Below are 26,533 nucleotides of genomic sequence, written 5' to 3'. Positions count from 1 at the left end.
ACCTTGGAGATGAAGGTCAACCGATCCTCCATAATCCAAGCATTAAATGGCCTGTATTCCTTTGCCAAGCATCAATGCACAGTGTTCTTGCTGCTGCATGAAAGGAAGACATCAGAGATAGAACAGTCGGTTCGAATGGTTCCAAGAGGAACCTAATGCATCACATTGCAGCTTAAAAGAATCGGGCAAAATGGCACCAAAGTCCATAGAGAAGGCATGCATGTAGAAAATAATCATTCAGATAAATCTTAATAGTAAACCAAAACTGTTATTCAGATTTAATTAAAATAAAGATGTCAGAAAACAAACCATGAGAAAGCTTCTCAAGGATCTGTCTTATAATTCTTGGTGTTAAAAATCATGTATTTCTTCTCCTCAATTGATTTTTTTATTATTAATACATTTGATTAGATAGATGATAAAATGATAAAATTCAGTTAAGTTGATACCTACGTATACTCAAAAAGACAGAAGAGATAAAATGATTACTATTGATATAAAAAATAAAAAAGAAGATATAAAATAGCAATAATATTAACTATAAATAAAAAATTAAATATTCTTAACTTAAATAAATATATAATTTTTTACCCATCTCAATAGTGATAGAAAATATATTTAACCAATAAAAGATAGTAGTATTTTTTTTTTCAAGTTTATTTGCTTATTCTCACTTTAGATGATTTTTTTTTTGGCTCCCATGAAAAGAAACACTTTTAATGTACGATGACCATCTCAACAAGTGAGGAAATGAGACTTCAGAGAAAAATACCCAAGATTTTGACTTTTGCCCCTTGTCAGAAGGAACCATTCTACGTGATGTCAACGGCCAACAAGCATACACCATTAATGAATTAGGAGCAACAAAGAGAATTAGGCGTACCGTTGACCGACTCTCTCGCTTTCATCAATAAGTGGTCGGAGTAAATGGTGTTTGATGGATTGTGTGAAATCCAATGAACATTACTGCAACAGTTGGAAAAAACAAGGGCTGCAAAGGAGCCAAATTTCTGCCTATCTATCTATTATTCACAGAGAATATATATATATATATATATATATTGATAGGTATTATTAGATTTGTGAAATCAATATCATGAGTATAACGGAACACTTTGGTGATAGGAGCCTCTAATAGCGGACGACTTGATGCGATATCACGTCCTACCAAGCACATGTCAACCCGATACATTGGTCAAACAATGTATCCACATCAGCGTTGATCCAGTGCCACGTTGGATGCCATCTCATCCTTATAAGAACCAACCCCTTACGTTGACGTGAGCCATCGTAGAGTTCGATGAGCACCGCCACAATTGAATAATGGTTGTCAATTTTACGCAACAAATTATAGATTAACTCCCGACCGACCGACTCAAACGATTACTCAAGTTGATTATAAAAAGAAATCGGGTGCACTCCTTAGATTTTTTTTTTTGAGTAATTTTAATTGAGCGAATTCCCAAAAAAAAACTCATTTTCTTGAAAATTTTCTAGTGTCACATCCTATATTCATAATATATATATATATATATATATATATATATATATAAACAATCATCTTATTATTCATAATTTGTATAAAATTTTTATTTTTAAATTTATATTATATAATATTAAATGTTTTTAACCAAGAAAAGAATCATATCTTTTTTAGTAGTATCACTAATGATGGAAAAAGTCTTCTGCATGCATCTCTTAGATCAATTACAAAGTCATAAATTCCTTTAAAAATAAATATAGAATAAAAACACATTAACAACTACTTAAGAATCTCCAAAAAAATATAAAAAATTAATATTCACGATATATATTAATAATTAATAATTTAATATGAAATAATAATATTAGAAAAAAGAATCATAATTCTTATATAGTAAACATAATCATACATCAGTCATATGTAATAGATCTCGATTATATACGTAACAATTAGATAATAAACACATATATCTTTGATAATGTACTCTCATAATATAAGATAAAAGAACATATATCGTTCTCCTCAACAACAGATGAAAAGGAGTCGTCTAACCATCATGTCTTACGATTCGTTAATCTTTAAAAAAAATCATCTTACCTATCTCTATAGGAATATATAATTAATCATGATCATTCATTTATATTAATCTATTTATTCGAATACTATGAACGATAATGCTTGATGTATATAACCTGTTAAACTATATCTGCTGGTGGCTTCATATTACGATGAACCTGTAGCTTCTATCATAAATTACACTTCCAATGCACAATAGTTATATATCATAGGATAACAATCACATTAATATCATTAATTTAATTTAAAAATAAAAAATATTAATAATTTCTAAACAATACATTCAAATAGAATTTTTAAGTTTATTAAGTCATAAAGACATGAGGCATTCATCTCTCAATAGTACTTAATTAATTAGAACCAGGAATAGCTCAATTAACTTGAACCAAACTTAATTCAATTAGGAATCGACGTTAGATCCTTATAGAACTAATCTATAATCATCATAAACTTATCTAATTTAGATTTGATTAATTTTAATTTTATTAAGTGAGCTTGAACATATCAAGTCGGTCTAAGATTACCCTAAACCACCTTAAATCGATTGAACATTTAGTTAACTAATGAGTTCAAACTAATAAATGAAGAGAAAATTAGACTGTTTCATAGCGTTATCCTAGACCAAACCAACTCACCCGAGCTTTGGATGGTTCACATGTGCCACATATTATTGTCCCAAATAGTAGGTTGGGCTAAGGTTCAATGGACTAGATAGAGGGACGATAATATATATAATGTCATTTATATAGTTGGACAGACATAACTTCGTGGGCTAGGTTGAGCTTTATTATTGAACTAGGTCATGCCTCCTCGCACAGTTGGGTCATGTCTAGTCACATGGTTGGGGCATGCCTGACTATATGTGCTATGTTGTGCTTGGCTACATGAGTTGAACAGTATTTGATCACATGAGTTATAACATACATGGTTACATGGGCTGGGTTATGCTTGACAATATGGATTAGACTATACTTGATCACATGAGTCGGGTTGGTCATATGAGCTAAACTATACACTGTCATATGAGCTAGGTCATGTTTGACCACATGGGCTAAGTTGTACCTGGCTACATGGGTTGGGTTATACTAACCACATGAGTTGGGTTATATCTAATTATATGAGTTTGATCATACCTAAACACAAGTGCTAGGTTATGCTTGACTATATGACATGGGTCACCACATAGGCTAGTTTAGTCAATAAACTTAATTAAGGTCAGACCCAAATTTGATCTCTCTTATTAAATTAGATTTTAATATTTTAGAAGTACTTAAAAATATTATAATATAATAATTCACCTCATATTTATTTTTCTTTATAAAATAACTAATTTATATTTAAAACTAATTAAATCATAGAAGTTTACTTATAATTCCTTAAAACATAAATATGTCTAATTAAATAAATTATAACTATTATTAACATTAAATTAATTAATCATTCTAGCATCATAATTCAATAATCATTATTTATTAATTATAAAAGTAAAATATTATTATGTATCATATAAATTATAATAACTCTAATATTAAAGATTTAAAAATATGAATAAAAACTGATAATAAAAGAATAGAGGATCGTATCTCTCATACATGATCCTCTCCTTGTGAATCCTCTACCTAATCCTCCCATTACTTGGTGAGAAATAAGGGAGAAAAGTATGAGCTCTTTTCAAAAGGTAAATAATAATTAAATTTTTATTTTTATATTATTTTCACATATAAACGATATAATTATAATATTTATTTCTTATAGTTCAGATACAAAATAAAATTTAAACTATTTACTTTCTAAAAATTATATTATTTTCTTAACCATATTATACAAACAAGGAAGTTAACAATTTAAATAAAATAATATATTATTTATGATAATTTAATTTATGTTAAAGGAGAAAAAAAAAACATCGGTGATTACACTTAGTTAACGTCCTAACTTTTAGTTGCCCCCACCTCGTCTTTTTTAACGATGACATTACCCTTGTTAGTCATCTCTCCGTCTAGTATCGTGTCTATTGTTGAATATCGTTGGCTCCAATCTGACGTGCCACTCCATTATTGTTCTCGAATGTGACATAGGTGGTCGTTGACCCCATCACCCTAGCTCCCCTCCCTTATGCGCTTCGCCCTCATCGTCTTTGCTAGCAACATAAGTAGTCAATGATAGAGGTGAAGGTAAATGTGAAGGACGTTACCGGTTAGATGGGCAAACGAGGAGAGAGTTAAGGATTTAAAGATTAATGGGGTCCACTGTGGTAAATATAGTGCAAAGAGGTGATGATGGCGGGAGGGAAATGCTCTATAAGAAATTTTAAAAACAAATCTCAAAATTAGTAGTTTTTAATACAAATTCACTTATTTTAATTTGCAATACTTAATTTTCAAATCTTTGCATTATAGTAAGTTAAGTATCAAATTAATATTTGTTTGATACACATTTGTTATAATTTTATAGGATCTTGTATCGAACTCTCCTGACTTTTGACATCCTACTTGCAGAAAACTTATGTTGCTACATCTATATTTTTACCTTGAACTCCTAGTACGTGGAAAAATCAAAATCTATAAGAAAATACATTGAATTAGCTTCAGACCCCAAACACATTACATTGACTTACAAACCCCCAACTTATCAAATAATCATTATCATGAAGAAGGTGATATTGTATCATCATCTGTTTGCAATGTTAAAGTAAAAGAAAAAGAAAAAAACAAAAAAGCAGTGGGAACAAGATGATTCCAGCTGGGGATGATGAGATGAGGGCTGCTGGAAAGCTAAAGAGAAGGCAGAGAATCCCATACTCTCTCTCTCGTCATGCCTTCAGTGGCTGGAACTGATCCATGATGTACCCCAAGGTTGGATTCCACGAACTATGCGTATGCACACGAACTCCTTTTGCCTTTGACGGTAAAGATTAGCTGAAGTTGACCGGAAGCTTGCAGAAGACCCAATAAACCAATCTCGTATCTCAAATCCATTCGATTTGTCGATCAAATTTGAGGATAACACCGTAATCATTCTTCTCCATCCCCCTTTAATTCACTCAAGTCTTTCCATTGTTGGTGAAAGAAACCTAAGCAAAAAAGACTCCACATCGGACTTCTTCTAAGCATCAACGTTGACGCAAATGAAAGGGACTTCCCCCAAATATTCTCCGGGCGGCTTAGTTAGGCTGTCAAGCTAACCAAGTCCACGTCTGTGGGGGTCCACAGGAAGAGCCATATGACTTGGAAAGCTACATCAGTTTTACTTCAACTTCGTCAGATGATCTAAGGAAAAGAACAGAAGACTGACTCATCTCATGCTATTAAATTCCCCTTACTAATCAAATCTTTGCTCAAAATTTGACACATACATATAGCCCTCTATATATATATATATATATATATATATACACGCGCGCGAGCGAGAGAGCCTCCATCAATACAATCAAGTATGGAGGCCCAAATTGGGGCCCAATTAAATGCCTATTAGATCCTTGGGTTTGGGTCGACGATGAGCCCAACCTTCCTTCAACCTTTTACCATCGCGAAGCATCGGGTTTCGTCTCCCGACTTAGCAGACCGCGCGCCTCCCTCTCGCTCTTCTCTGCTCCATGGCGAAGCCCTCCTCGTCCTCGTCCTCCGCCTCCGCCTCCGCCTCCGCTGCATCTCTCTTCCCTCATCGAGCACACCGGATCCCCGAAGACACTGTCTTCTACGCCGTCTACCCGGACCTCCCCGCCGCCCTACCCCCCTCCGAGTCCCTCTCCGTCCTCCGCTCCCTCCACCTCCACCTCGTATCCCTCCTCTCCCCCCTTTGCCGTGACTACATCTGGCAGCACGAGCCCTTCGCCATCTCCATCCCCTCCTCCCTCGACGGCCCTTGCCCTCTCTGCCGCTCGCCCCCCCACCCCCACCTCCACGGAAAACTCCGCTTTGGCGACGCCCTCGACGACGAGTGGCTCGTCGCTGCCCTCCTCTTCGCCGCTTCGTCCGCCGTGCCCTCCATCACCGCCCGCGCCTGGGACTCCGATGGCGATTTCCTGCTCATCGAGGCCGCCTTCGCCCTACCTCGCTGGCTCGAACCCGACACTGCTGCCAACCGAGTGTTTATCCGGGGCGGCCAGCTGCACATCGTTCCCAAACGGGTCTTCCCGGATACCCCCTCCCTCGAAGCCGCCCTCGCATCGGTCCGGAGCGAGGAGGTCGATACCAGAGCCTCCGACAAGGTCCAAGCTGCGATCTTAAGGAAGATTTCCGGGTATCCTGACAAGGCCATGGCCAATATGCAGAGAGTCAGGGTCAGAGTTCCACTGCCAGTGGCGCAGGTCCTGAAGGAGGAGCCTTTCTTGATCTCTCTGGCAGTAGAGGCGTTCTATGACCGAGATGTTGATACCATGAAGCACGCAGCCAGAATGGAGAGGTTTTTGAGGGGCAGCGATGGGGATATCGAGATGGTCAGGGTCTCAGTTCGGATGTCGAGGGCCATGTACGCTCAGCTGGTGCAGCAGAAGTTTCAGGCGCCAACGGGCTACCTGATGCCGTCGAGGGAGGAGGGGCCTGCTGCTTTTATGGAGGCGGAATTGGGCATGAAGATAGCTTGTGGGTTCGAAATGATGTATCAGGAGAGGAGGCAAGCTGGGGAGGAAGGGAAGGGTAGCACTTGGGAAGCTTTCAAGCAGAGTTTGGAGAGTAGTGGGTGCTTCACTGGACTTCTTCCTGGATCTAAGGAGTACCAGAGGATTATGGATAGTGCATTAGAGTACTATAAGAACAGTTCTCTGTATTCCCGAACAAGGTAAAGCTACATTCTTGTGGTTCTTGAGTTTGATCATTTGAAGATTCAGGTGTTATACTAGCATTGTCATGTTCTTATCCAAGTTATATAGGCTCAGACCTCTTGTGAAGCTATTATATGGAAAATTATATGATTTGTATAGTATTGCAAAAATCATTAGTTTTGTTTGAGTTTTGTAATGGAACTTTACATTTTGTAGGGAGGTTCTGAATGCTCCTGTTCGACGGATAGATGAAATACTCTCCATGTCCTATTCTGTCGATGGCTTCAAGGGCATTGAGCTTCCTCCTAATGATGATGATTCCTGGATGTATGATGGGGAAGAGGAGTTGAACACTGCTATTATGGAGAGACAGAAAGAAATGGAAGACTACGAAGATGAAAGGAAGCAGAGGAAGCAGCAGAAGAGCACTGGAAAGGCTTCTAGCTCACTACCTGATGATTTCAATCTTAAAGATATAACAGAAACTATGCAAGCATTTGTCCAAAAGCTCTCGAGTTTTGAAGGGGCAGAGGTTCCTGAGAACAGGTTCTTGTCTATGATAGCCAGTTTTATTACGTGAACTTTGTCACTTGTTCTGCAAAATATGCTTGTCAAGTTTGATTCTTTGCTCTCCTTCAATGAATCTTAGTTAAACTATATAGTGAAAAAAAATTATATGTTGTCTCTGTACTGAGTAGAAGCTAAATTATTATGACTCGGGCCTGATAGGCTAACTGGCCTATCAACTTCGTTTGGTCTAAACCACTGACCAAAATGCTTAAGCTGAAGTTGATAGTAGTACACTCATCAGACCCTTATAAGTCAATCTTAATCCTGCCCACTTTCGATGTGGAACTAATCAGGGGTGTTACAATCACCCCCACCCAAAGGCTTGACGTCCTCGTCAAGCCCCAACATAACCCAGATCAAACCCTAGCATAGTGCATGTGAGGCGTAGCCCAATGGTGGCTCCACGTCGTGATGAGTCCTCTGACTCCGTCTACGAGTAGCCCTTTCCTACTCGAGCCCTCTCACCCTGCCCAAATGCTAGGTCGGCTCTGATACCAAATATTATGACTCGGGCCTGATAGGCTAACTGGCCTATCAACTTTGTTTGGTCTAAACCACTGACCAAAATGCTTAAGCTGAAGTTGATAGTAGTACACTCATCAGACCCTTATAAGCCAATCTTAATCTTGCCCACTTTCGATGTGGAACTAATCAGGGGTGTTACAATCACCCCCACTTAAAGGCTTGACGTCCTCGTCAAGCCCCAACATAACCCAGATCAGACCCTAGCATAGTGCATGTGAGGCGTAGTCCAGTGGTGGCTCCACGCCGTGACGAGTCCTCTGACTCCGTCTACGGGTAGCCCTTTCCTACTCGAGCCCTCTCATCTTGCCCAAATGCTAGGTCGGCTCTGATACTAAATATTATGACTCGGGCCTGATAGGCTAACTGGCCTATCAACTTTGTTTGGTCTAAACCACTGACCAAAATGCTTAAGTTGAAGTTGATAGTAGTACACTCATCAGACCTATAAGCCAATCTTAATCTTGCCCACTTTCGATGTGGGACTAATCAGGGGTGTTACAATCACCCCCACTCAAAGGCTTGACGTCCTCGTCAAGCCCCAACATAACCCAGATCAGACCCTAGCATAGTGCATGTGAGGCGTAGCCCAGTGGTGGCTCCACGCCGTGACGAGTCCTCTGACTCCGTCTACGGGTAGCCCTTTCCTACTCGAGCCCCCTCACCATGCCCAAATGCTAGGTCGACTCTGATACCAAATATTATGACTCGGGCCTGATAGGCTAACTGGCCTATCAACTTCGTTTGGTCTAAACCACTGACCAAAATGCTTAAGCTGAAGTTGATAGTAGTACACTCATCAGACCCTTATAAGTCAATCTTAATCCTGCCCACTTTCGATGTGGGACTAATCATGGGTGTTACATAAATGATGCTGTTGGGTGAAGAGTAATCTTTGGCCATCTTAACCAGATCATCATGCTTTCATTGGAGGGCACAATTTGTTTTGGTACATTAGCAGAAGGGAGAAGGGATGATGTTTTTTGCAATGATGTGTTACTGACTCTGTTGGAAGTGTACCATGGTGATAAAAAGATGAAAGGGATTAGGCACATTCATAGGTAGGAGAAGCAGAAAGGATGAGGTTATTAGTCATTGGTCTGGGCAGTTGCTTATGGTTGTAAAACCTGGGCAGAAAAATCAAAGAGAGGAAGCAAGAAATGACCAAAATTAACTTAAAGGCTATTTAATCATAGATATTTCTTGTATTTGATGTACAATTTTTGTCCACTCTTATGAGGAGGAGCCTTTTTGTCTTGGTAAGGTTGTTTTTTGGGAATGTGGATGACTGGGGGTTTTAGTCACTGACACAACTACTTCAATACTTGTAGGGTTAATGGTGCGTGTTTTAACTTGGTCTACCCTGCATTGTTGGCATGAGTCTTTGCACCGGGTGAACCTTTTTATCTGTTCTTGATTTTGTAATGTAAGGTCTCAGTGTTTGACTTTTTTGAAGTTCATGAAAATCTAAAATCTAAATTGGACAAACACATGCCCACAAATCTTGTCCTTAGGGTAAATTCCATGTGCAATGATATCTGAAGTCTATTTCTTTTTATTTTGTGGAATTGGGTATTTATGAACATATTGTTGGGTACTTCAGTTTTCCAACACTTACTGATGAGTCTTTAGTTAATGACTTGCCATCTGATCTAACTTGTTGACTAAAACAGGAATTCAAAGTCAGTGGAACTTGATGCTGATCAATTCATGAAAGCTATGGAATCAGTGTTAGGGGAGGTCCCATGTGAAGGAGTTGGATCAGATGAGGAACTTGAAGGACATACCTCATCATCGGATATGGAATATGGTATTTTTACCTATTATTTGTAATAAATCAAAATTCATGCCTTGGTTGTCATCTCCTTTGATTCTTCTCTGGGAAAAGCTCTAGCGTAGAATCAAAGAGCATGGTTTTCAAGATTAGCACTGTTAGTATATGGAGGTGTCAATCTCTATTCATTTTTTGTTGCTGTGTAGTCAAGTTAAAGAAAACAAAAGAAATAAAAAGAAGAAAACATAAGAAAAACAAGGCAGTATCATTTTAGTGGAAGCCCTGACAGTGATTTTGGGAATGGGCGAGGTGATTGTTTAAGACTACCTATTCTGAGACATTAATTGCTTTTCATGTTCACTTTTCTTAGTTTGTAATGTATTCTCAGAACTCATTTTCAGTGGCTATTTTGAAAAGAGCAGTACTCTTATTTAAGCTTTGTTTGTTGCAGATGATTCTGAATATGAAGGTGATCTTGCAGAAGAACTGGAAGACGACAACTCAGAGGAAGGTTTCATGCAGTTGTATTCTGATACTTTAAACGAAGAACTTAATGCAACTATTCTGAAGAAAAGCTTCATTCGTGCACACCAGCAGTCCAACAATGTCACTGAGGTAATATTTGATTCTGTTTCTTAATTTTTTTTCAGTTCTTTTTCTTTTTCTGCTGATTTTTCAATTAAATGACATGTATTCATTGCATACTTTTTAATCTTTCTTTCGTTAATTGATATTATTTGAAAATTGAAATACATATTGCTAGCACGAATTATTTGAAAATTGGAATCTACTGTATTCCATTGTCAGTATTTTTTTAGTGTTGTTGCCATCTTTTTGTATTTATGTTGTAGCTTTGGCATACATATTGCTAGCATGAAACCTGTGCAATGCCCTAATTAATGTATTTGGTCTTGTCATTGCTTGGAGATGGATTAGTAAATTTTATTGATTTTAATATGGTTGAACATCTGGCAATCCTCAATTAGTAAAATCAAATGATACTTACATATTCAAATTTAAAATTATGTTGAAATTAATGACAAAAGATCTATTGGAACTTGAGTGTGAAATAATCATCAAACCTTAATATTTCTTTACAGATTATTGAGGAGCAAAAGTGAATTTTCTTCGATGATAATCTACTCCATTTTTATTTACTCTTTTGAAATTCTCTAGGTCCATTTATTCAGTGTTGATAGTTATCCTCAGTTGTTGGAACTTCGATGATATTTCCTCATTATCTGAAACAACAATGTATGAAATTGTTTTGAATAATGGGAGAATGCTCCTAATTCCTAAGCATTCCATTATGATGAAGTAAGATGAAAGAGAAGAAGATACAAAATAGAATGAGATACAAGAAAAGAGAGAGAGAAGATATACGGGGAAGCTTTTCAATAGGATTATCTAGGAGCCTCAAATAAACAATTGAACTTTGTTTTTGTATATTTAAAGTAATGATCAAACGTTAGAACGAGAACCTTGGTTAGAAATTTTGAATCTTACGCCATTCTACGTAAACATCTGTCTTTTAAAAATATAAATATTAGTAAGTGACACCTCTTTCAAATATCAACCAACCAGAGGATTGATTAAAAAACCTTTACACATTAGTATGCAAAAGCTAATTCTGGAGAGGAAAACAATGATTTCTTGCAAAAATGAGCTGTAGCTGATAATATGGGAGAACCGGTCGAAATAACTACAAGTTTGAGCACTACTGGGGAAGCTAACTCTGATATTTTGAGTTAGGTCAAGTTTTTTAGCACTAAGCAAATGCTTATCTATGGGCTTTTTACTAGAAGGTTAAGTTTCCCTGGAGTTTTTCTCAATTGATTTTTGTTATACTAATTTGCAATATGGCATTATCCAGGAACCATCAAATGCTACAACATCCAATGCTGCAAATGATATGAACGAGGAGTTAACCCCTGTTGATGTGGATGTCAACCTCGTTAAAAGTCTTCTTGATTCATTTTCTTCTCAACAAGGCCTTCCAGGTCCAACTTCGAATCTGCTTGGACTCATGGGGGTAAAAGTCCCTCCTGATACAAAGAAGCCATAGTTCATTCCCATGGGATGTACATTAGTGCGGCTACTGAAGTGTTGTACCATCTGATTATTGAAAACTGGTGGATAGGCAAGTTAATTTTCCCTCAAGGGAATGTTCTATTTTCATGATTGTATATATTTCACCTTTCTTCCTCCTGTCGGGATTATACATGCTAAGTTCTTTGTTCTGAGTTAGCATAGCTTTTTTCTGTCACATGCAGGCAAGCAGCTATGATTGAGCAAAAAAGATTATATATATATATATTGTCAGATTAATGGTTTAGTTATTCTCCACAGATTTGAGAAGACAATACAATGCCATTTCACAGCATAGGAAAGCCTGTTTAGTTTTCAAAGATGCAATCTATACAGCAAGATGGTTATTGAGTTATGTTCTATCAAGTAAGATTTGTCATGAATGTCATCTGGTATTTGCCATAATCAAAATAATAGCTCAATCAAGAAGATGAACCAAACTACAACAGGAGCTTGAACTCGAAGAGTTGATGGAGATGAGGTGTCCACCTAGTAGCATTTTGTTGATGATGCACATCATTTTCCAAATCAATTCCTTTCATACTAATCAAAGTCATCGAGGCAACTATTATACTCTGAGCTCATCATAGTGCTTGGATTACATCGGAGTTTGACAAAGTAAGCCATCTTATTATGATTAGACTTGTTTCAGCTTCTCAGAAATCCATGGCAAGTCAATGCCATTGAGGGAAGATGCTATAGCCTGTGTGTTTTCTCTTATAATCCATCTCTTGCCCTCCTAGATTGCAATGCTGTGCTCTACATGTGCATATGGAATCATTCTTTTATGAACAGTACCCTAAGCTCTGTTTCCTTTCGATTGGAAGTATGCTGATGAGAAACTTCCCATGCCTTCAATCTGTTTGAATCTTTCAACTCTCCTACTTGTTTAGAGCTGAGATTTTTCCACCCACTTCCCTGTACCTGTAGTAGTGAGGCATGAGTGTATTATTTAGTTCATATGTATAGCATAGCATAATTCTTTTAGAAAAAAGATTCTGGTTGACTTAATCAAGGTATCCACCATTGAGCATCTTAAAGAATCACAACTACTTCATGGCTTTGTGAATGAACTAGCAGCTTCAGATGAGTTACCAGTAGCTATTATGTGCATGAGAGAGAAGCCATGGAAGTTGTGTGCAAAACAAGAATCTTGACCTTGAAGAGAAGTACAACATGAGAAGCTACTTTGTGTTGTGGAATGAGATGAGTTAGAAGTCTTGAGGAAGACTTGGCAAAGGCTGCTCACGGCAGAGATCGCATGCAGAAGAAGACTTCATGCTGAACTGTTGTACTCTCATCTCATCATAATAAATGGCATACTGACTCTGTCAAAGGAAACTATCTTGCAATAATCTGACTTCTTTTAGCTTCCTAAGAGATCTTATAAAAGGCAAATCGGCACAGTAATTGAGCAAACAGTCTGTAGCTCAAAATGGAGAAACCTACTGGTGTCATTGTCTTCCTGTTCATGTTCATTCTCTTTTCAGCAGCACAGAGAAATGTCAGCAACATTATGGAAAATCCCTTTCATGTTGGAGTAATCCTTGACCTGACCACCTTGGTCGGAAAAATGGGGCAAACTAGCATATCGATGGCGATCGATGACTTCTACTCCATCAACAGCAACTACACCACGAGACTGGTTCTCCACACCAAAGATTCGGGTAACGATGTGGTGCAGGCGGCTTCTGCAGGTAGCTATCCAGTTATCTTTTGTTATCTGATTAGTATCAGAATTTTTATGCCTTTGCAATTATTTCTGAAACAGAAAGATAACACAAACTTAGAAACATACAAAATCCAAGTCTAAGTGTGAAGGAAATGGATACATTCATGCATCCATCAATCTCGACGGTTAGCATAAGTTTGTGGGCTTCATGTGATAGACTATTTGAGGCTTAAGTAGCAGTGTTGAAATGTATTGATAAGCAAACATACTACAGAAGTAGAAGAACATCTCTACTTTTTGACCACCTTTCTGAACAAAAAAAAAAAACAACAACAAAAAATGAAAAGAAATAAGAAAATGGCATTCAATCTGCTTTTTGTCATTAGGAACTACAAATATCTGAAGCCATATGGAGAGAAAAGCTCCACACCAGACTTCAAGTCTGACATGAATTTGTTCTGTCTAATAAGGTGTTAGCTGTCAGCATGTCTGTTTCTTATATTCGCCATTTTTTTTTCTAGTTCAGGACAATAAGAACAGAAAGAAAAATTCAAGAACAATTAACAAAAAAAGAAAGCCCATTTTCTACCAATCTTGCCTTCTTATCTAGAAAAAGATGAGGTGGAAATTTACTAAAGAAAAATATAGTTCCAAAGGGTTTCCTAACCATAACTTTTGGCTTCATTCTTCGTTTTATCTCGAGGAAGAAAAAAGTGAGAAAGTGCCTTCCACAAGGAAACCTACTAAAGAATAATTTCAGATAAGAAGATAACTCTTCACCCTCTGAGACTCCTAAACAGGTCCTTTCACTCCTTTTCAGCCAGATAAAGCAGTACCACATGAAGGCCAAATCTTTCATGATCTAATAATCTAATTCTCTTTAGATAGCAACTAAGCTTGATTTCCTAAACAACACATAAAAATTACGAGGATGATCATTAAAATCACAATTGCAACTTTATACTTTCTACCCAAGTTTGGCAAAAGTACACCACATGAATAAATCATATTTACTCTTCAATGATGTTGACAACTGACAATCTTTAAACATTAATAGCCCTTCTACCTTGATAAATTTTGCATGTAAACATTCTTTATAGCAACCAAGCAAAGAATTTGAACTTCACAGGAACCTTTGATATGGTTTGGAGTTTTTTGGTATAGTGAGCACATCACCTAGTATGTACCAGTCCAATCTGGTATTGGTACACCAGCACCATGGTAATAATTCTTCCCATCTTATATTGTTGTATCAGACCATACCAGTACAGTAACAACTAGTAAATAGCAGCCTTGACAGGCTACCGGTCTCCATACTGGTATTTTTACCCTTCCAGATGCTAGCAGATATAATATGTCAGTTTCTGTGCAGAAAGGTATATAGATGTTTTAGCTTAAAAAGAATCATCAGAAGTCCACCTCCAGACAATTTGATCTCTGATTTTTTTTTTCTCAGGAAACATTATTGATGGATCTGTGTCTCTATCTGATACAGAAAATGCCAATCAAAGAATTCTATGTTGAATGGTAAAAGATAAAGAAAATAGGTTACAACCAAGGTATGTAATACCGTACCATACCGGTGTTTCGAGGTTGGCTCGGTACGGTATAGTACCAGTGTACCGAGCGGTACACCAGGGCATATCGAGCGGTACACCAGGGCGTACTGAGCAGTATACCAGGGTGTACCGAATAATTTTATATATATTTTTATTACTGTAGTACTATAGCAATGCTATAGTATAGAATTATATCACTGTAATAATGCTACAGTGTAATACTGTAGTACTGTAGCGATACCGGACGATTTGTATACCGGTATACCATTGGACCGTACCACCAGTACAGGGCAGTACCATTCGGTACTGCATACCATGATTACAACATCCAATGTTTAGTTTGTCAACCCCTTCTCTTGAAATACTTACAAGTTGAGAATGAATCTAGAACTGATCTATAAGCGGCCACCATGTCAGTTGGAGATTTGAGTAAAATTTGTAGGTAATAGATCAGTTGCTATGCTGATTTCATTCCAAATATTTGCTGCCCCCTCAACACAAGCATCAAAACATATTGGCATCTTCCTTTAACATTAAATTAGTACTGTATGCTTGTCTGATATCTAAATGTTGATCGACAAATTTGGTGTTGCAGTGTTTTATATTGACAACTACATTTTCTTTGCTTGCACACACAGCTTTGGATCTTATAGAGAAGATAGAGGTGCAGGTCATTATAGGCCCTCAAAAATCCTCACAAGCAGCACTGGTCTCTTATGTCGGCAACAAATCTCATGTCCCTATTATCTCCTTCACGGCAACAAGTCCTTCCCTCTCATCCGCCCTAACACCGTATTTTGTACGGGCAGCATTTGATGATGCTGTTCAGGTGGATAGTATATCCTCCATTATCAGGGCTTATGGATGGAGGGAGGTTGTACCTGTCTATGAGGACTCCGATTATGGTAGGGGCATCATACCATACCTCATCGATTCCCTTGAACAGGTTGACTGCCGTGTCCCCTACCGCAGTGTGATTTCCTTAGTGGCAACTGATGACCAAATAATTGAAGAACTCTACAAACTGATGACCATGCAAACCAGGGTCTTCATCGTGCACATGTCAGTTCCCATGGGTTCTCGCCTCTTCAGGAAGGTCAATGAAGCCGGTTTGATGAGCCAAGGATATGCATGGATCATGACCGATGGACTAACAGGTCTTGTTGAGTCACTTGACCCATCTATCATTGCATCAATGCAAGGTACAATTGGTGTAAGACTATATGTTCCCAAGTCTAGAAAGCTCGATCATTTTGCCAGGAGATGGAGGAGGAGGTTTCAGCAGGAGAACCCTGATGATCAGCCTGCTGAACCTGGGATCTTTGCCTTGTGGGCTTATGATACAGTATGGACTGTGGCGATGGCAGCAGAAAATGTTAAGGGCATAAATTCTAGCTTTCTGAAGCTAGCAAATACCGGTAACTCAACAGGATCAGACAGGTTGGGGGTGTCTATTGCTGGTCCTCTACTGCTAAAATTGATATCTGAAAGCAGATTCAGAGGTATAAGTGGGGAATTTCTTTTTGCAGGTGGGCAGTTGCAGTCCTCCACATTTCAGATTATCAATGTGGTTGGTAAAGGAGGGAGAGAAATTGGGTTCTGGACACCCCAGCATGGAATTATAAAACAACTTAAAAAGAACAGAACTAAAGAGTATTCAGCCTTGATGACTGATATGAATCCAGTGATCTGGCCAGGAGAATCAACTGTTGTTCCAAAGGGTTGGGAGATGCCATTAAGTGGGAAGAAGTTAAGGATTGGTGTTCCTTTGTTCGATGAAACTGATGAATTTGTGAAGGTGGAAAGGAATCCCATCACCAATGCGATCACTGTAAGTGGGTTCTGCATTGATGTCTTCGAAGCTGCATTGCAGACATTGCCTTATGCTCTTCCACATGAGTACATCCCTTTCGAGAATGAAAAAGGACTGTGTGCAGGGACATACGATGACCTTGTGGATCAGGTCTATTTCCAGGCAAGTACTAGTTATGATACTGAACTACAAGATGGATAATGAAGTGATCTTTTCTGTTTATCTAGTATAACCTTAGATGACTATATGAGTCAAAGACCAATTCCTATCTAAATCATAAAAACTACCTAGAAATTATTGATCATGATCAAACTTCTTCTGGAAATATTTAATGTATCAAACTTGCGTTACATTTGAAAAAGCTAAACCTGTTGCATCATCATGTCTAGAAGTGTTTGCAGGTGAACTTCAAATCTGAGATCTTGTATAATGAAACGGCTTTCTTAAGAATGTTTGAAGCTTAATTTGATGTATTTATACTATCATGATGTCTTTTTGAGTATTTTTGTCGCTTAAATGGTTTTTAGTTTACTATTTCCAGCATTATTTCATCATCTCCAAGCATACGATTTATACTAATTGATCTCTGTCAGCAGAAATATGACTCTGTGGTAGGGGATGTAACAATTAGAGAAAACCGATCTCGCTATGTGGACTTTACATTACCTTACACTGAATCAGGCATTGCAATGCTAGTACCAGTCAAGGACAGCATCAACAAGAATGCATGGATATTTTTGAAGCCACTGACCTTTGATTTGTGGTTGGGGAGCTTGGCTGCTTTCTTCTACACTGGATTTGTTGTGTGGGTGCTCGAACATCGCATCAACATGGAGTTTAGGGGTCCAGTTAGCCAGCAGCTTGGGACAATCTTCTACTTCTCTTTCTCGACGCTAGTTTTTGCCCACAGTTGCGTAACTGATTCCTCGAACACTTTCTCCTCATTTTAAGTAGAAAAATGGCTGTATGGGTTTCTAGCATGCATCATATGTTAATCAGTTAACTCATAGTGATATGTTTATAGACCGAATAATCTTGAAGACGAAATGACTTGCATCCTGAACTACTTATTCATAAACCTGACCTACTCATTGCCTTATATTGAAACAAGGAAAAAAAAAGATAGCATGAAAATTTAAATAAACTCTTGTAGCAAAACAAAGTACCAGAAAGTTAATAGTTATCTTTATATTTGACCTGAAAGAACAATGAGCATGCAGCAAACTTTTGGATAACCATTCAAAATATTGGCACATATGCTTTTAGAATTCTGAAAAACATCTAGATTATCTTTTTCTGTAACATTGTAACTAAGATTGCCAAAGTTTACTTATGAATATACCATTTTTAATCCACTAGTATTTGCTCTACTTATGACATGTTTTAATTGTAGAGTTATTTAAAATGAAATGAAATGATGGAAGCTCTCCCTTAAAACAGTCAGAAAAACATGATCTACCTCAAATATGCCACCTACAAGGAAGAAAGTCCAGTTAAGGACTCAAGAACCAGTAATGCCTTCTACATTATAAGGCTTGCTATTAGTTACTATCACTTTCATGCGTACCGAGCATTGACATCCTACATACAGAATTCCAAGTGTGAGCCATGCTATTTTTGCTAAAGGGTTTTTCAAAAAATGTCTGCAGGGGAGAAGTTGGAGAATCTTCTGTCTAGAATTGTGGTGATTATATGGGTGTTTGTGGTGCTAATTCTTACATCCAGTTATACCGCTAGTTTAACCTCAATGCTTACAGTGCAACAGCTTCAGCCAACTGTCACTGACCTACATGAGCTTCAAAATAATGGGGAGTATGTAGGATATCCCATCAATTCCTTTGTGAAAGGCCTATTGATGCAACTCAACTTCGATGAGAAAAGAATGAGAGGCTATTCTTACTCAGATGAGTATGTTGAGGCCCTGAAGAAAGGAAGCCACAGTGGTGGTGTTGCGGCCATTGTCCATGAAATCCCATATATCAAGCAATTCCTTTCAAAGTACTGTAAAGGTTACACGATGGTTGGACCAATTTACAAGACTGCAGGATTTGGATTTGTAAGTTCCATCAACCTTCTTCTAGACATCTGCACGCAATTAATTGCATCAACAGAAAATGTTAAGAGTCCTTATATTAAAGGAAAATAGTATATCAACATCTACATCTAGCACAATAAACTTGCATATTGCCAAATTCGTAAGCTACTGCTTGCTGCAACAAAAAAGGATGCTTCAGATGTAACAGATCAAGGAAATCAAAATACTGCTTATAATTTTACGGAACTTTAGTTTAATTTTCATGACGTAAGTTTTGTCATTGTTTAGGACGACATGGCCTGTTGTTGTTACTGCTGCCATGGTATGTTTAAGGATGTGTTCTTAAGTTTCAAATAACTTAAGAAAATATCAACGGTAAATTTCCACTAGGAGTTTAGGCAGCTTCATCTTTCCTACCTTCTAAATCTGCACTTTTGATATTTTTCTCAACCGAAAACTTCATATGTAGTAATCTTATACTTGAGACTCAAAAACTACAAGATAACACAAGTTCAAAGGTAGACCTTTGAAAATTACTGTTACATAATTTAAAAAATCAAGGTCTGTGTTGCTGAGTATGTCTTTAACTCTTAAGATGTTCCTAAATTGTGATGGAAACAGTTTCATATTTAATCGATCTTTCTATTCCTCCACAGGTATTCCCCAAAGGCTCTCCTGTGGTCCCTGACATATCAAGGGGAATCCTAAATGTAACTGAGGGTGACAGCATGATACAGATCGAGAAGAAGTGGTTCGGGGGTCGCGATTCTTGTCTAAAACAGGGTGACATTGTTGGCTCTGGTAGCCTCGGCTTTAACAGCTTCTGGGGGTTATTTCTTCTAAGTGGAGCCGTTTCGACTTGTGCCCTGGTGATATTTCTAGCATCCTTTGTCTGCAAGAATTGGCATGAAATGAGAGACATCGATCGTGATAAGTCCATTTCACAAAGGCTCATATCTTGGGTAAGATACTACAACAAGAAAGATTATAGTGCCAACACTTTCAGGAAGGATAACGGTGAAGACTCAGAACAAGATAACGACGGAACCCGCAGAAACTCAGGTGAAATTCCAGTGACACTAGACGATGATCCTTCAAATGGTCGAAGAAGCATATCCAACCTTTCTGATGTTTCCTGCCCTCCAGGAGAAAGCTCCTCTGCAGAGCTTGCAAGTCCATGTTCCGAAGCCGGACCGATCTCTATTATTGTAACCAACCGAAGGCATTAAGATCTATTATTACCAATATTAATACTGAAGCAATCAAACAGGAAATCTTGTATTTTCCATATTCAATCAGTCATTTAGCCAAAAGTTCAACCAGATTCCACCTGTGAACTAATGTAAGGAAACAACAATATTAACATTTACAGGGTTACACAGGATATTGACTAATATATTAGTAATCCGCATCATGTCATGATCCCATAAGCAGTCTACGAGGCTCCCGTCGATGAGGGATCTCAGGTGGATTATATAGGGTTCAATTCTTGGCTTCATCTTCTTTCATAAACAAGATCTGGCATTACCAACCACTGATTTCTCCTAGCATTGTGCAGCTGCAGTTGGCACATCCAAGAATCCAAAATTTCCACAAAATGTGGAGAAGGAATGAAATCATACTACTTGCCAATCACTACACCACTAAAGTTCAACCACAGATAAGGTAGAATGTCATAATGTCTATCCAGAAGACTAAAAGCTATATGCAGAAGATAAACATCATGTACTCATAATCTTGTTGCTAATGAAAGCTTCATACCGAAATCAGAAACACCAGAAACCTACATACATCAAATGTTTCAATACAAGTGACTTAGGACATGGATACATACTAAGATTCTTGGGAGATATGTCAAGGAATAAGAACATAATGATACATAAAGATGTTGCAGGCTTAAAACCCAAAGAACATGAGTGATTAACTGCAGAAGAGGACCGAAACTTACTTCGCCCTCCTCCTCCTCTTCTATCCCTCCACATGCTGTCCCTCCCTGCTTGGAATCTCTCGGTCCTTCCCTTCCCTACTGTCAAGAACAAGGAGAAGAAGAGGTAAGAGGAGGCAGCTTGCTGAACTTGGTGGGATGTGAGGGTGAACCGCAAGAAACCTGGGAATCTAGACTAGATTTTTGTGATCTTTCCAATCCCGCAAGTGGCAATCTCTTATTTTACTGAAATATAAGACTAAAAAATTATATATATATATATATATATATATATATATATATATATGTATATGTATATGTATATGTATATGTATATTTATATATATAAACGTAATACTACGCGTACAACTTTGAAGGCCACTTCTATATCCAACTGCAGTCGATTGATTCTCTGTCAAAAATATAGTTTCTTTTTTATGATTTTTTTGACATAAATAGTAAGCATAGAACGAAAAAAGTTATAGGAAAAGATGGTTTGTTAGGAGTGGCTCAGTCTTTTAGCGATGAGCTTTATTTGGATAATCTTCTATATTTGGATAGTTTTCTAATTATGCCTCTAGGTTGTGTCGATAATTTTACACAATATATATATATATATGTGCTAGGAGTGTCCCGACTCGACCCCACAATATTTAAGCTATGAAATTAAACGGAGAGAAAGACAATAGTGAATTAAGAGAATAAAAAGTCTCCTTTGTCGGCTTGCTAGAGCTGTTCTAAGACATGACTTTTATACTTAGGTGTTAGGTGAAGTGAACTGGCTTTTGTCGAAGCCTCCCCTTACATAATGTGGCCAAAAACATTTAATGTAGGTGGCTTGCTGGTGTGTGCTCTTAAGGGACTATCAGGATGATACCTCCGATCGGACGTCTTTGCTTCTTCGAGTCGAGCAGGGTGTGGTCCCTTCGTCATTCGTTCAGAAGGGAAGGCTGGTAAAACCGAGTCATACCGCCAACTATTAATGCACAGCTAGGTTTATTTTCTCGATTACGAGATAATGAGGAGTGGTGGGCTCATTTTGAAAAATCGATACATATGACATGACATCATATCCATGATCATAAGAAGTAGGTGGTTCTAGACCTTATGTGTCGAAAGATTAGGAGTGTTAGGATTTATCCCTATCACTAATGATTATATGCTGCGGTACCAGATCCATTAAAGATAGTTAGCAGGAGATTTAGATGCTATCATTGTATTATTTATAATATGATGAATATTTTCCACCAATCATATTACCACAATGGACGTTTAGTGTTAAATACATATTATTATTATTCTTCAAAATTTATATTATTATTCTTCAAATTTATATTATTATTCTTCAAGATGGCACTTAAAATTTATATTATTATTCTTCAAAAGTGTTAAATACGTATTAAATGGATCTAGAAATAAAACAAACCACGAAGACCTATCGAAAGTATCACAAAAGCAAACTATATTAGCAGGGTTTTGATCTTTGGAATCCAACATGGACAGTAAAAGAAACTTGGAAAAATCCCAATGGTGGTGTTCTATCCAGTAGACACCATTCAACTCTAAGTGGAAGGCCACTGGGAGGAAAGAGGTATTCATGAGTGAATGAGATCAGAGAAAATACAAACAGATGCATAGATACATACAGTAAACAACCAAACAGGAAAACAGTGGACTACTGGTGGCATCCTGACAAGGGTCAGTTCTTTGAGATCTGTTGCCATCATGATGATCTATATTATCTGTCGAGCCTTTTTGTTTTCATTAGGAAAAGGTGGAGTTGTTTTGGAGGCATTTGGGTGCATCTTTGATTCTCATAAAATTATGCATCTTCGAAGGACATTAGATATTACATATAGTCTGTGTAACACTAAATTTAATCTCATAATAAAGTGAATATAAATTTGAATTAGCTTATGATTATCCCATTAGGTTACGTGACAAATGCTATTAGAGCTGATCTAATACTAAGAATAAAGAATTGAATATGAATTGAGTTATAAATGCATGATAGTTTATTGTTGTTAACTTGAATTTAAACCTATCGAGTCACAGGATTTTAAGTTAATCAAGTTATTATATCGATCATCAAATAATGTAAGTTATAATTTACTTTATGAATTTTTAATTAGTTTATTTAAAAAATATCGATTTAGGTTGAATCCAAGTCAAACTAATTCTACACTTCGGTTTTGATATAGGAATAGCAAATTAACATTTTTTTATAAAAATTAAAAGCATTTAAATTATAGTTTTTAGTTTCTCACCTTTTCAATACTGATTATCTTACTTCCATTAACTATAACATTTATAGATGTCTCCTTAGTATATGTTTAATTTCTCGACGGTACAACACTTACTAGAGATTCACTCAATTGAATCGTTAATGTTAGAATCGAACTGAATCAAATTTATGATGTACCTTTCATGCTAGTTTTAATTAATTAAGGGCTTAAGGCAATGAAGTCAATCGAACTGATATTTTCTAAATTAAAATCGATTCAATTCTATCTAAATCAATAAACCAAATTGAAGAATAGTATCAACCTGAAGTGAAATTATTTATTTTAGGAAAAAATATCGTTGACGTCTTAGTCAACTAGACATGGTCCAGACCTATGTATGCATGAATGTTCGAGGTAGAAGTATTGTACTCTTGAGATAGAAATATTATGCTCTCGAGGTGGAAGTATCGTGCTTACATGAAGACTAAGGTCAGGGAAGGGTTCTTGACCCGGTCCCTCCGATGCTTAAGTTAGTAATTTGATATTTCTAAATATGAGCTTGAGTGATTTAAGAAAAGAGAGAGTTCTTTTTTTATTTTCCTATTTAGGATGTATATTTATTATTTAAAGGAGAGAAAGGAAGTTTGTAATAGCTTTCTTTTGTCATAAATGGAGAGAATAAGATTTATGATTTCTTTCCTTATGATAAAGGTATGATAAAGGGAGAGAAGAAAGTTTATGATTACGTTCTTTACCATAATGATGTCTTAGTCAACTAGACATGGTCCAGACCTATGTATGCATGAATGTTTGAGGTAGAAGTATTGCACTCTTGAGATGAAAATATTATGCTCTCGAGGTGGAAGTATTGTGCTTACATGAAGACTAAGGTCAGGGAAGGGTTCTCGACCCGGTCCCTCCGATACTTAAGTTAATAATTTGATATTTCTAAATATGAGCTTGAGTGATTTAAGAAAAGAGAGAGTTCTTTTTTTATTTTCCTATTTAGGATGTATATTTATTATTTAAAGGAGAGAAATGAAGTTTGTAATAGCTTTCTTTTGTCATAAATGGAGAGAATAAGATTTAGGATTTCTTTCCTTATGATAAAGGGAGAGAAGAAAGTTTATGATTACGTTCTTTACCATAATGAACAAGAAATAAGCTTATGTTTCTCTCATTTGAATCTTTATACACGTTGGTGGATGGAGGATAACTTGGATCTCACAAGACAACCGTGCTGGTCATACATGTCCTACAAGCCAATTACGTAAGTGATAGCACATGTGGCATAATATACATTCTTTTTATTTATTATATTATTTGACATTTTATCACTTTACATATATTCATGGATCTATGCAATGGGAATTGGATCGTGATGAGATCATGATAATGAGACTGATTCACCTTTAAACACAAACCATAAATAACTATGGTCATAGGTTACTCAAGAGGGACATCGAGATAACCGGATAGACTAGTGTGCTGTTACCTGTCCATATGATGGAGACAGTTGGTCTCAACTGCTCGTGTGAGGACACTAAAGATACAATGCATATGCTCATTGGAGAATGAATTCACTGATTGATCCGCTTACGGAATGTTGGATGGTTGATGATACCTTATTATCAAACAACGATTCTATCATCCTAGTGGTATATCTGGTCCTTAGACTTGAAACACCAAAGATATCATGTATGAGTACTCCACTCTTTAATATTAGACTTATAGGCCTGAAAGTTTCAGATCTAACATAACTGGTCATCGGGAGTGACAGCTAACCTTACGAGGACTATTGAGTGTCGATAGAGGATCATCCACTCTCGGTGTCATGAGAGGAATATCCCATATGTTCTTGCTCAGAAAAATCTCTAACCAAGGTCATTTAGATTGAGAGAGAAAGAGTTATCCAGAAAAATCCAATTAGAGTGAGACTCGAGTAAAAATTGTATGGGCCTGATAGTACCATGCGTGATATGCAATCATTGGGGTATTAGATGGATGAGGGACTATAGATACATGGTAACTAAGGATAGACATGTCCAATGGATTGGATTCCCCTATATCATCTAGGGACTATGCCTTAGTGGCCTAGTACATCCGCATTCGATGAGTTGAGTGAATTATTATAGAGATAATAATTCACTGAGTTAGAAGGAGTTCTAATAGATATGACTCACGGCCAACTCGATATTGGGCCTAGAGGGTCATACACATATGTTAGGTGTTGCAACGAATAGAGGTTCAGATATGAGATATCCGTTGGAGCCCTATTTTATTGGATATCCAATAATCTCCTAAATTATTAGATCCCATGGATGAGATCCAATAAAAGCTAATAAGAGATTATTGGGTAAAGACCCACTAATATAAGAGGCTTGGGTGATTGAATGAAGATCCAATACCCAATAGGGCAGGATCCATTATGGTTAAATTACTGGAGACCTCTATAAATAGTAGGGAACTAAAGACCCATAAGCAAGAGGTTTTCTTGGTTGCCACCTCCTATTATCCTCTCTCTTCTCCTCCTTAGATAGCATGTGTAGAGTTTTGAGTAGTGATTTGAGGAGCGTTGTCATAGCCCTACTGTGTGGATCACCGCTAGAGAGGAGGATGTTTGACCCCCTTCATCCTCTCCTACAAATCTATAGAGATTCAGAGAAATACAATCTCCTTATGTAAAACATAACTATCTCACACGTGAATTTAAGCTTTACGGATTTTTACGTATCAATCTTTGCACGATGATGAACACCTTTGATCACTGCCGGCAAGGTGGCGACAATCGTAATGTAACGGGAAGGAGGGGACTAGGGATTTTTGGATAAATGATAGATATGCCCTTAAGAATTTCAAAAAATTCAAATTATATCATTTTTGTCCAAATTATCAAAATACTCCTTATAATTCAAAATTTTCCTAGCATGTCCCAAATTTCAAAAAATATTAATTAATTAAATAAGTTAATTAATTAAATTAAATTTTATTATTATTATTATTATTATTATTATCATTATTATTATTATTATCTAGTAATCCTACATAATGATATTTACTTGTGATGTATGATGTCAATAGATGATCATGGACCGTGTGATGTGTGTGTACTTGTGATTATTATTATTAGGGTTTACGAGCCTCCACTTTATTTCTCGTTTATTGTCGGGTGCAGCGGGAGCGTGTAAGCAATAGCGAGACCCACAAGATCGAGATGGATGATTGTGATGCATGGATATGCGTTGAGATGTCGATAAAATCGATGAGGACGAGATAGACGATCACAATGCATGGAGATGCGTTGCTGCACACATAGATCTTGATATGAGTGATTAAGCCCACTGGCTCGGGCCTGATCACATTAGGCTGTGGTCTATGATCATCTAGTGTGATTATATATATATATATATATATATATATATATATATATATATATATATATATTTGCATGCGATGTAGATATATATTAAATTTGTATGTGTGTGACATGTTATATTAGAAGACCAAATCAAAATTTTCTCTCTCGATAA

General features: G+C 37.0%; 2 protein-coding genes and 1 long non-coding RNA gene across 3 annotated transcripts; 2 read left to right on the top strand and 1 right to left on the bottom strand.

Moving 5' to 3' along the window:
- Window positions 1-5,569: 5,569 nt before the first annotated feature.
- Window positions 5,570-11,934, top strand: LOC135623013 (protein ecdysoneless homolog). The gene is made up of 5 exons (XM_065125469.1): window positions 5,570-6,838; window positions 7,038-7,367; window positions 9,587-9,723; window positions 10,139-10,302; window positions 11,561-11,934. The coding sequence occupies exons 1-5, from the start codon at window positions 5,655-5,657 to the stop codon at window positions 11,750-11,752; spliced, it is 2,007 nt and encodes a 668-aa protein (XP_064981541.1). The 5' UTR covers window positions 5,570-5,654; the 3' UTR covers window positions 11,753-11,934.
- A 1,198-nt stretch (window positions 11,935-13,132) lies between these two features.
- LOC135623015 (uncharacterized) lies at window positions 13,133-20,979 on the bottom strand. The gene is made up of 4 exons (XR_010491246.1): window positions 20,803-20,979; window positions 18,720-18,904; window positions 17,571-17,793; window positions 13,133-13,537 (listed from the first exon to the last, which is right to left on the bottom strand). It is a non-coding gene; the product is annotated as an uncharacterized LOC135623015 (long non-coding RNA).
- LOC135623014 (glutamate receptor 2.1-like) lies at window positions 13,211-20,664 on the top strand. Its single transcript, XM_065125470.1, has 5 exons — window positions 13,211-13,472; window positions 15,645-16,981; window positions 17,416-17,728; window positions 18,469-18,875; window positions 19,511-20,664. Exons 1-5 carry the CDS (start codon window positions 13,211-13,213, stop codon window positions 20,081-20,083), a joined length of 2,892 nt encoding a protein of 963 aa, XP_064981542.1. The 3' UTR covers window positions 20,084-20,664.
- Window positions 20,980-26,533: the final 5,554 nt, after the last annotated feature.

This window comes from Musa acuminata, chromosome BXJ2-9 (genome assembly GCF_036884655.1).
Source record: "Musa acuminata AAA Group cultivar baxijiao chromosome BXJ2-9, Cavendish_Baxijiao_AAA, whole genome shotgun sequence".
NCBI classification, from domain to species: Eukaryota; Viridiplantae; Streptophyta; class Magnoliopsida; order Zingiberales; family Musaceae; genus Musa; species Musa acuminata.
Note: the sequence above shows the minus strand (reverse complement) of the source record. Positions and strands in the feature narration are given on the sequence as shown.